This window comes from Trachypithecus francoisi, unplaced genomic scaffold (assembly GCF_009764315.1).
Source record: "Trachypithecus francoisi isolate TF-2019V2 unplaced genomic scaffold, Tfra_2.0 Contig01676, whole genome shotgun sequence".
NCBI lineage: Eukaryota > Metazoa > Chordata > Mammalia > Primates > Cercopithecidae > Trachypithecus > Trachypithecus francoisi.
Window position 1 is genome coordinate 1,536,143 of NW_022681448.1, and position 12,491 is coordinate 1,548,633.

The 12,491-nt window shown below is 40.8% G+C and overlaps 1 protein-coding gene across 5 annotated transcripts in view; it reads right to left on the reverse strand.

The window, feature by feature from the left end:
• PSPC1 (paraspeckle component 1) overlaps positions 1 to 12,491 on the reverse strand; it is a 112,719-nt gene that overhangs the window by 55,959 nt on the left and 44,269 nt on the right. For all 5 annotated transcript variants that reach the window (XR_004433848.1, XR_004433847.1, XR_004433846.1 and 2 more), the window contains exon 6: positions 4,048 to 4,153. Coding sequence is in view for 1 of the 5 variants with exons in the window: in XM_033197157.1 (XP_033053048.1) it covers positions 4,048 to 4,153 (106 nt within the window). In the remaining 4 variants the exon portion in view is untranslated. The remainder of the gene's footprint in view (positions 1 to 4,047; positions 4,154 to 12,491) is intronic.

Sequence of the window (12,491 nt, forward strand, 5' to 3'; positions counted from 1 at the left end):
CCAGGACCCACGAAAAATTAAACTATTTTCATTTCAATACGTCTCATTTCAATACAGGGCCAGTAGTTTTGAATCTCTGCTAACAGAAAGAAATAAGCAAGGTGTAGAGTTTTCTTTAACATGTAGATCTCCTGGTACCAACCTAGACATACTGAATCAAAATACTTGGTGGACTGAATCTCAGACATTTTTCCTTAAGTTCCACAAATATATTGCAAGGTTGAAAACTACTGGAATTAGCAAAAAAAACGTGATCAAAGATCAATGTATTACAATCTACCTGGATCAAAAAACACATCAATTTTTTGCTTTTTGTAGTATGATCTAGGAACCCACATTTTTTAAAAGCTCCTTGAGTGTTTATTATGTACATTGCAAAAACACTGTTCTGCTGGGCACAGTGGCGTATGCTTGTTGTATCAGCCACTCAGGAGGATGAGGAAGGAGGACTGCTTGAGCCCAGCCTGGGCAACATATCAAGACCCCATCTCTAAAAGAAAAAAAAAACAAAAAAAACATTTTTTGCACTGTCCTTGGACGAAGCACTACACTGTTAGCCTCTGCCAACATTCCCTTAATCCTTCTGGCCTCACAGTCCCTTGGGTGCTACAATGGAATGCCTCTGACAAGCAAAGAAATACAACTGAGTCCAACTGTTGCCTTAGCATATAACATACCTTTATTCTCAAGTTTATTATATGTGTTGAATAAACTGTGTTGAAATACTTAGGGCTATTCCCAACTAGTCAAATGGGAATAATAAGCTTTAATAGCAAGTCAGGTATATATTTAGCTGAATGCAGGAAAACTGAAAAGGGTATGAAGAATTACTCTTTTCTTTATTGAAGAGGCAAGCATTAATATGTACCATACAAGAAAAAGAAACTTCTCAGCTAGGCGTGGTGGCTGATGCCTGTAATCCCAGCACTTTGAGAGGCCAAGGCAGGCGGATCACCTGAGGTCAGGAGTTCGAGACTAGCCTGGTCAACATGGTGAAAACCCATCTCTACCAAAAATACAAAAATTAGCTGGGTAAGGTGGCAGGCACCTGTAATCCCAGCTACTCGGGAGGCTGAAGCAGGAGAGTCACTTGAACCCAGGAGGCAGAGGTTGCAGTGAGCTGAGATCATCCCATTGCACTCCAGCCTGAACAATAAGAGCGAAACTCTGTCTCAACAAATAAATTAAAAAAAAAAAAAGAAAGAAACTTCTCAGATTTTAAAACCAAGTAACATAAAATTTAAACATCACCCCAATATTCCTAACTCAAATATTTCATAACTACATGATACAACTAAAGCTAAAATAAGATGGACATTTGGATATTTTCATGACATTAACATTTTCCCAGAAAGCAATGTTTACTCCAAGAAACTGCACCAACAAAATGCTAGAACTAAAATCTGTCATTTATTCCAATGCAAATTTTTCCCATAAATAAAGACTGGTAAGTACTGAAGTGTTTAAACTATTTAATCTACAGGTGGTGGAGTAACCTAATATGAAAACAATCACAAGACAATTATAAAAAACAATCTTATAAAATTCTCATTGCTTCCAGAATAATCGCTTTTAATGTGTCCAAAAATTGTGATAAGTAGAAAATTTCCACTTAGTAAATACTGCCTGGAAAAAAAATCAAACACACTCTATATTATGGTAAAGACAAACCTAAATGCAATTCAGACATATTATAAAAATGTATTAATTCTTAAGGCAGTTGAATGTTATACTAAATGAGTAAAAAATGTCGTTTAATTTATAGTTTCAACAGCAATTATCAAAAAGTTTGTCTTCTAAGGAAAAATAAAGTATTAAATAAAAATGACAACTGATATTGATGAAGTACTGGCTTATATGCTTGAAACTCTTAAAAATATATTCCCATGTGTCATAAAATTATGGTCAAGTTGAAGGCTGACAAAGATGACCAGATATGACAAGTGTTTTCCCTCATTCTTTGTTACATGAAATTATTATTTCAAACATGAAATATGTAAATCAGTATTTATTTTATACTTGAAAGTCCCGTAAATCTTAGTTGTGTTGGACTATTTCTATTAGGAAGACAAGAAGAGAGAGGTGGCATCTTAAAATTAACGAAGAAAATCAACTTTACTCATTACTTGGACAAGTTGAACACTTACCATTTGATTCCTCCCTTTAAACTGAACAGTGAAATAAGAGAAAGCACATAAGAGGGCCTAATTTCAAAGCTTAAAAAAAAAAACACACACACACACACACAGCATTAAAATTGTTTAACAATTTTCTCCAAAGACAGTTTTCAAAGTAAATGAAGAACAACTGACAGAATGGCCTCAATGCATTCTTAATACAATGTTTTCCTATTAATATTTTACCATTAACACAAAATATTTGAGATAGGTAGAGCTTTCACTCATATTGCGTTTAGTACTTGATTAACTTTATAGTAATAAGAAGCATTGTGTGAAGCTTGGAACCAAATAAAACTGACACCAAAATAATGAAAAACTTGTGCAGATTCGTATCATTTCTAATCACAAAAAAACTAACAGAACACTAGTCAGTGTTACACAATTATTATACCTCATTTGCATACTATTTGAAACATGGATACCTCATTTACATACTATTTGAAACCAAAAAGTTAAGAGCATAGTGACTTTGAGGTCTATCTACCATAAATACTAATTTTAAAATGAAAAAAATAAATAAATAAAGATTCCAGCCCAGGTTTCCACAGACATTATAAAAAGGTCAGAAAGCAAGTATTTTAAGTTACTGTGGGTCACAAGTCATTTCTAATCTTCTTCTTTCTTTTGCAATAACCCTTTAAAAACATAAACACCATCAATATCTCTGTGGTGGAGTAATAAAAACCAGGCCGTGGTCCCAGGCTATAGCTTGCCAACTTACACTCTAGCCACATTAATTTTATCATGATGCTTCAAGTATGCAATACACACTTTAAGAAGCTACTAGAAAAGAAGGTATATTGTCACCTAATGCTTTTCTATGAGCATAATCTTATGAAACAACAGATGATCTATTTTAGAAATGTCAGCCAGGCATGGCGGTTTACACCTGTAATCCCAGCACTTTTGGAGGCTGAGGTGGGTAGATCACTTGAGGTCAAGAGTTCAAGACCAGCCTGGCCAACAGAGTGAAACCCCATCTCTACTAAAAATACAAAAATTAGCCAGGTGTGGTGGCGTGCACCTGTAATCCCAGGTACTTGGGAGACTGAGGCAGGAGAACTGCTTGAACCTGGGAGGCAGAGGTTGCAGTGAGCTGATATTGCACCACTGCACTCCAGCGTGGTTGACAGAGCAAGATTCCAGCTCAAAAAAAAAAAAGGTAAATAAAATACTAAAGACAGGAAGAGAAAACCTAGACTAAAAGAGGCTGGATATATCAGCCAATTCAAAGAAATCAAATGTTTAAAAAAATAGTAATTTAAGACCTGTGCAAATCTGGGCTTTAATTAGTTAAAATGAAATAACTGACCATTTTTAAAATATGATAAAGGTTTTTTTAAAAAGTCTTCATCTTTTAGACATACTGAAAATAATAAAATTATATAAAGTCAGGTATTTCAAATAAAATAAATTGGGAAATAAAGTGGCTATACTTAAAGATGTAAAAGATCGGCCATATGTTTATAAGTGTTATGGCTGATGATGAGTACACACTAGAATCCTTTTGTACATGTCTGAAATCTTCCAAAATAAAGATGTTTCAATATTACTATATGGTGAAAATCAGTCAAGTGGAAATGATGTATATATCAAGATTTCTAATTTAATAGCATGTTTTTTAAATATCAACTAAAATAATAGGAAAAAATACGACATCCACTTCATAAAACATAAACATTATCTTCAAACAACTAATTTTACTTTACCACGCATGAGAGGTTAAGAAAATCACTAATTTATCAAACATCATAAATTCTGAAAGATTAGAAAAGACCACTGTATAAACCAAAATCTAAAGAATTCTAAATATACATCATAAACCTGAAAATATAAAATAATTTTAGTTAACCAGTAGTTTACTTACATTTTCCATGTAGTTTGGCTTAAAGCCCTCTTGCTGTCGCCTCAGTTCCTCCTGTTCTCTGTGTCGGATCATTTCTTCCTCACGCCGCCGATGCTCCTCCTCATGTCTGAAAATGTTTTAAATAAAAATGTCAGCATCGTGACATGTGAGCTGTCATTGGACATTTTATTGCATGTAAAATAAAATCATTTATGCAATCACATTATTTCACACCTGTCATCATGGCTGGTCACAGCATCCTAAATTTACCTTCCTTCTATGTCACTCCAAGCCTTTAATAAATCAAATAAGCCAAAGACATAAAGTAACTTAGCTAAGGTAAATCAGAAAAACAAAGTAAAATCATAACCTAGGATAGTTAATTGTGTATATTCAAGAAATTAAGAGTCAAAAAAAAAAGCTGAAACATGTACTCTCTTACTATAAAAAGGAAAAAATCTCAGCCAGCCATGGTGGCTCACACCTGTAATCCCGGCACTTTGGGAGGTTGGGGCGAGATCACCCGAGGTCGGGAATTCAAGACCTGCCTGGCCAACATGGTGAAACCCCATCTCTATGAAAAATACAAAATTTAGCCAGGTGTGTTATAATCCCAGCTACTCGAGAGGCTGAGGCACCAGAATAGGTTGAACTCAGGAGGCAGAAGTTGCAGTGAGCGGAGATCGCCCCACTGCACTCCCGACTGGGCAACAGTGAGACCCTGTCTCAAAAAAAAAAAAAAAAAGAAAAAAAAAGGGAAAAAGTCAGATCTACTGATCTATCACTGACATTGCACAGTTCTTTTTTTTTTTTTTTTTTTTTTTTTGAGACGGAGTTTCGCTCTGTCGCCCAGGCTGGAGTGCAATGGCCGGATCTCAGCTCACTGCAAGCTCCGCCTCCCGGGTTGACGCCATTCTCTCGCCTCAGCCTCCCGAGTAGCTGGGACTACAGGCGCCGCCATCTCGCCCGGCTAATTTTTTTTTGTATTTTTTTTAGTAGAGACGGGGTTTCACCGTGTTAGCCAGGATGGTCTCGATCTCCTGACCTCGTGATCCGCCCGTCTCGGCCTCCCAAAGTGCTGGGATTACAGGCTTGAGCCACCGCGCCCGGCGACATTGCACAGTTCTTAAAGGCACTCAGAACATCTCCAGAGATAAGCCACCTCAAAAAACCACAATGTCTAGACAAAAATCCTATTTCCAAAAGGAAGCCTTACCAACTCCTCTCTCCCCATTCTCATCAACCCACTAAAAGAAATCCCCTGAAGCAGGTGTCAGCCCACAATCTGTTTTTAGAAATGAAGTGTTATAGCATAAACATTTACATTACTGTCTATAGTTACTTTGGGGCTAAAGCAGTGAGTAGCTGAGACAGAGGCAATGTAACCTACAAAGCCTAAAATATTTAATATCTAGTTCCAGAAGTTCGCTGATTCCTGCACTACAGGTGTCTTCAAAGGAAAATCACTATCTACATATAGTAGGATTACGATGAAATCAGTAATGAAGTTATAAATGATTAAGAAGAAAAACCTATATAGTAATATTGAAGTAACAGACTCACATTATATTGGCATTTAAACCAATGCAAATTCAAATATACACAGGTTGAGTTTCCCTAATCCAAAAATCTTGAAAGCATTTCTGAATTTTCTAAATACGAAATGCTCCAAAATCTGGATTTTTGGGGTTTTGTTGAGACAGGGTCTTACTCTGTCACCCATGCTGGAGTGTAGTGTCCCAATCTCAGCTCGGCTCACTGCAGCCTTGACCTCCCAGGCTCAAGCAATCCTCCAACCTTAGCCTCCCAAGTAGCTGGGACTACAGGCACGTGCCACTATGCCCAGATAATTTTTTGTACTTTTCTAGAGACAGGGTCTTGCCATGTTGCCCAGACTGGTCTTAAACTCCTGGGCTCAAGTGGTCTGCCCGCCTCAACCTCCCAAAGTGCTGGGATTACAGCCGTGAGCCCCCACGCCCCAGCTGGAACTTCTTTATAGCCAACATGATGTTTAAAAAAATGATCACTGGAGCATTTCAGATTTAGGATGCTCACCTGGTAAACACAATGCAAATACTGAAAATGTGAAAAAATCCAAAATACTTCTTCTGGTGTTAAACATTTCCCATAACAGATGCTCAACGTGTATGCCCACCCACCAATAAAACTGTAACAGAAATTTAAATAGTGAAGGCTATATAAAGCTGATGCCCCTTTATTAGGTCTCGTTTTCCAGTACGTTTCTCTTATAACGTACTTTTCCTACATTTAGAATTGCAACCTCTCAAATTTCAAGATATCTTGTTCTTGTTTGTTGCACAACACTCCTGCTAAATCTGAGTCCACTAATTAAAAGATATGGTGATGGCCGGGCGTGGTGGCTCACGCCTATAATCCCAGCACTTTGGGAAGCCGAGGCAGGCGGATCACAAGGTCAGGAGATCAAGACCATCCTGGCTAACACTGTGAAACCCCGTTTGTACCGAAAATACAAAAAATTAGCCGGGCGTGGTAGTGGGCGCCTGTAGACCCAGCTACTCCAGAGGCTGAGGCAGGAGAATGGCGTGAGCCCGGGAGGCAGAGCTTGCAGTGAGCCGAGATCACGCCACTGTACTCCAGCCTGGGCGACAGAGCGAGACTCCGTCTCAAAAAAAAAAAAAAAAAAACGGTGATTTCTTCTACTGACAGAGAAAAAACTCAGAACTTCACGTCAGGCCACATGAACAAAAATGTTCCTAAGGGATTTCAAGCAAAATCTGGACTATTTTAAGATTGTTGTCTTGCCTCTAAAATATAACTCTTAGTATAATCCTTAAAAATAATCTTTAAGTAAATTGGTGAATCCTTTTCCTGGATATTAACACATTTCATACATTTTACTGTGAAGAAAATACTTCACATTCATGGGTATGTATGGGGATGGGAAGATCCAGTAAGGCCAAATGTGCTGAAACTCAGTTTTACTCATTTTAAAAAGGGTCAATATACTCATACTAATACTACTTATAAAAAGGGTCAATATACTAATAATATACTAATACTACTTATATGCTTAGCGGGATCTGGGGCAGCATCCCACAATCATCCACATAATATTTCTGCAGTAAGATAAAACATTCACACTCTGGAGATAATAAAGGTTTCACATAACAGGAGTTCAGATCAACCTTTGCCAGCAAATGGATTCACGTCAGATTGCCACTTGAATGAGTAAGGATACATAGAAAAACATTTGGTCCGGTGCGGTGGCTCACGCCTGTAATCCCAGCACTTTGGGAGGCTGAGACAGGCGGATCACCTGAGGTCAGGAGTTCAAGACTAGCCTGGCAACATGGTGAAACACTGTCTCTACTTAAAATACAAAAATTTGCTGGGCACGGTGGTGCATGCCTGTAATCCCAGCTACTCGGGAGGCTGAGGCAGGAGAATCGCTTGAGCCCAGGAGGCGGAGGTTGTGGACAGCTGAGACTGCGCCACTGCACTCCAGCTTGCACAACACAGCGAGACTCTATCTCAAAAAAAAAAGAAAAAGAAAAAGAGCCGGGCGCGGTGGCTCAAGCCTGTAATCCCAGCACTTTGGGAGGCCGAGACGGGCGGATCACGAGGTCAGGAGATCGAGACCATCCTGGCTAATACGGTGAAACCCTGTCTCTACTAAAAAATACAAAAAACCAGCCGGGCGACGAGGCGGGCGCCTGTAGTCCCAGCTACTCGGGAGGCTGAGGCAGGAGAATGGCGTCAACCCGGGAGGCGGAGTTTGCAGTGAGCTGAGAGCCGGCCACTGCACTCCAGCCTGGGTGGCAGAGCAAGACTCCGTCTCAAAAAAAAAAAAAAAAAAACCCAAAACTTTTTAGTCTCAAAGCTTCCAAATTACAAAGACAATTACAGTAGACATAGTGACCTTGTTGGGGGCCAACTTCTACCACATAATTTTAAATGAACAACCCTATTTCCAGTAAACAGAAATGTGTGCACAAATGTGCAGGGACATAGGTATACAGAGATATATTCTGTGGCATTATTTATCAAAGCAAAAGGTCAAGGACACATTAATCAGTTATAAATGGGAAACAGGGTTCAACGGCACCTTGGGAGATCAGAAACACATCTGTTACAGAGGTAGATTACTATCTACTGGCAAGAAAGAATGTCTGCGATGCAAATGTCAGGAAAAAGGGCAACGAAAAGAATGGGATTCCTATTACTGCTTTTAACAATCATTTTTATGGCCAAACTTGGTGGCTCACACCTGTAATCCCAGCACTTTCAGAGGCGGAGGCAGAAGTGAAGGTGGGAGGATCACTTGAGTGACAGCCTCTCTCCACAAACAATAGAAAATATTAGCCAGGGCCATGCGCAGTGGCTCATGTCTGTAATCCTAGCACTCTGGGAGGCCGAGGCGGGCAGATCACTTGAGGTGAGGAGTTCAAGACCAGCCTGGCCCATGTGGTGAAACCCCATCTCTACTAAAAATACAAAAAAATTACCCAGACGTGTTGGCACGCGCTTGTAATCCCAGCGACTCAGGAGGCTGAGGTAGGAGAATCACCGAAACCTGGGAGGTGGAGGTTGCAGTGAGCTGAGATCATGCCACTGCACTCCAGCCTGGGTGACAGAGCAAGGCTCCGCTTCAAAAAAAAAAAAAAAAAAATATATATATATATATAAATAAAAGGCAGGCATGGTGGCACAGGTTTATAGTCCCTGTTACTAGGGAGGCTAGGGTGGGAAGATCACTTGAGCTCCAGAAGATGAGACTGTGGGGAGCCATGATCACACCACTGCACTCCATTCTGAGTGACAGAGTGAGATTCTGTCTAAAAAATAAGAATCATTTTTATAACCATAGAAGAGGGTATGAAAAAGATTATACCACACTGGAAATGACTGGAGGAACAGGAGCATTGACCTTGTGATTATACCACACAGATGATCTATAATCTAAATTTAATGACAGCAGACGGAAGCAATCCTGTTGTCCATATACGTTTGCTTTCAATTATTTCTACTCCACAAATGCTTTAATGACTACCTTTATAATTATATAAATTACCTCTCCAGGTCAAGGATTACTTCCTAGGTTATATTCACAAATGGAACTACTAAGGAGAGAAAAACTAATAATTATGACAAATTTTAACATCCTTCATGTTACATTTAATTGAAAACTAAAAAAAATTTCAATTTTAAAATTTGTTTTATTTTGAGGTCCATTAATTATTTACAGGTCTCAAATATTTTTGCAGGATTCTGAAAGATTCCTACTGGATAAAACCTCCTTGCTGTTATTATCTGGCACTATGGCTCTACATCCAACACAGAGCCTAAGATATAAGAAGGGCTTTATAATAATTTGCTAAGTAACTTAAGAAAGGAAGTGGGGGCCAGGCGCGGTGGCTCAAGCCTGTAATCCCAGCACTTTGGGAGGCCGAGACGGGCGGATCACGAGGTCAGGAGATCGAGACCACCCTGGCTAATACGGTGAAACCCCGTCTCTACTTAAAAATACAAAAAACTAGCCGGGCGACGAGGCGGGTGCCTGTAGTCCCAGCTACTCAGGAGGCTGAGGCAGGAGAATGGCGTAAACCCGGAAGGCGGAGCTTGCAGTGAGCTGAGATCCGGCCACTGCACTCCAGCCTCGGTGGCAGAGCAAGACTCCGTCTCAAAAAAAAAAAAAAAAAAAAAAAAGAAGGGCTTTATTATAATTTGCTAAGTAACTTAAGAAAGGAAGTGGGGGCCAGGCGCGGTGGCTCACGCCTGTAATCCCAGCACTTTGGGAGGCCAAGGCAGGCGGATCACCTGAGGTCAGGAGTTCGAGACGAGCCTGGCCAACATGGTGAAACCCTGTCTCTACTAAAAATACAAAAATTAGCCTGGTGTGGTGGTAGACACCTATAATCCCAGTTACTTGGGAGGCTAAATCAGGAGAATCTCTTAAACCTGGGGGGCCGAGGTTACAGTGAGCCAAGATTGTGCCACTGCACTCCAGCCTGGGCAACAGAGCAAGATTCCTTCTCAAAAAATAATAATAATAATAATAATATAAAAATCAGCCGGGCATGGTAGTGTGTGCCTGTAATTCCAGCTACGCAGGAGGCTGAGGCAGGAGAATCGCTTGAATCTGGGAAGCGGAGGCTGCTGTGAGCTGAGATCGCATCACTGCATTCCAGCCTGAGCCACAGAGCGAGACTCCAACTCGGAAAAAAAAAAAAAAAGAAAAGGAAGGAAGGAAGTGGGGCCAGATGCAGTGGCTCACGCTTGTAATCTCAGCACTTTGGGAGGACAAGGTGGGCTGATCATCTGAGGTCAAGGGTTTGAGACTAGCTTGGCCAACATGGTAAAACCACATCTCTACTAAAAATACAAAAATTAGCCAGGCATGGTGGTGGGCGCCTGTAATCCCAGCTACTCGGGAGGCTGAGGCAGGAGAATCACTTGAACCCAAGAGACAGAGGTTGCAGCGAGCCGAGATCGCATCAACGCACTCCAGCCTGGGCGACAAGAACGAAACTCTGTCTCAAAAAAACAAAAAAAAAGGAAGTGGGTAGGTGAGTAAACGGGTGGAGAGAGAAGGAACGAAGGAATAAGTGAAGGAACAAAACAAAGGAATAACTACTAAGTGGTCAAGTCACAGGCTGAACCAGTTCATGTAAGCCCTTCATCCTGGTCTTCCTTCAGTACCTGCCACAACCTCTGAAGAATTAAGTTACCTATGGAAAAACTAAATAATTTATTTATAGCACTGAAAGTAAAACCAGAAACTTGTGAGCTCCAAACAAATTCCTCTAAAAATGTACTGTCTTAGGCCAATTTTTGTATCTTCCAACTAAGGTAAAACACAAAGGCAGAGCTCAGATTATTTGGCTTGTTAACAAATAAAGCTATCTCGCTTGGTAGCAGTCTCAAGCAGATACATCTCTTCAGTTTGTGACAATTTTCTTCACTTGCTCCATCTTGCAAATATATATGAGTTCCTAGACATAATCTTTTTTCTTTGCTTTATACATACTGCAAAACTACTCAAAAAAATTTTTTTTTATTTTTGAGACAGAGTCTCGCTCTGTCACCCAGGCTGGAGTGCAGTGGCGCGAGCTCGGCTCACTACAAGCTCCGCCTCACTACAAGCTCCGCCTCCCGGGTTTACGCCATTCTCCTGCCTCAGCCTCCCGAGTAGCTGGGACTACAGGCGCCGCCACCACGTCCAGCTAATTTTTTGTATTTTTAGTAGAGACGGGGTTTCACTGTGTTAGCCAGGATGGTCTCAATCTCCTGACCTTGTGATCCGCCCGTCTCGGCCTCCCAAAGTGCTGGGAATACAGGTGTGAACCACTGTACCCAGCCAAAAACTACTCAATTTTAAGGCAAGTTGTTCACACTTCTTAAATCAAGATTCCTATAGCTAATTTCAAAAGAGACTCCCCAGCCACCAGGCAAAACTAAGACTGTAACAGATTTATCACTCCCTGTATTTACTAGAATTTAGCCAAATATAAAAGTTACTCATCAAATGATCACCTCATATTATTTTCAGTTAATTGAATTTTAAATTGAAGCTGATGCCCTTGTATACTGAGATAACATAATAAAAAAAATCATGCAATAAAAAATTACCACATCTGCAACAAGCATTCCATATCCCGGCCTATGATTAAATCAGCAACCTATCCTCTATGTGCCTCACGAGCTTCCCCTAATATTAACTCCTTGTATAACCACAGTAAAAAATTATGAAAACCAGGAATGACTACTGGCACAATATTATAATTAACTACAGACATTATTAATATTTCACCACTTTCCCCACTATTTTTAAAGAGACAGGGCCTTACTATGTTTTTTTCTTTTTCTTTTTTTTTTTGAGACGGAGTCTCGCTCTGTCTCCCAGGCTGGAGTGCAGTGGCCGGATCTCAGCTCACTGCAAGCTCCGCCTTCCGGGTTCACGCCATTCTCCTGCCTCAGCCTCCCGAGTAGCTGGGACTACAGGCGCCGCCACCTCACCCGGCTAGTTTTTTGTATTTTTTAGTAGAGATGGGGTTTCACCGTGTTAGCCAGGATGGTCTCGATCTCCTGACCTCGTGATCCGCCCGTCTCGGCCTCCCAAAGTGCTGGGATTACAGGCTTGAGCCACCGCGCCCGACTGTTTTTTTCTTTGTTTGTGTTTATTTGTTTTACGAGACAGGGTCTTGCTGTGTTTCCCAGGCTGGAGTGTAGTGGCTATTCACATGCACTATCCCACTACTAATCAGCACGGGAGTTTCTACCTACTCCATTTCTGACCTGGGCCGGTTCACCCCTCCTGAGGTAACCTGGAAGTCCCCTGGTCCCAGAATGTCACCAAATTGGTGCCAAACTTAATGCAGACATCCAATCGACATAGTGCATTACAGCCCAGAACTGCTGGGTTCAAGCCATCCGCCCACCTCAGCCTCCTAAGGAGCTGGGACTACAGGCCCACTAACACCTTT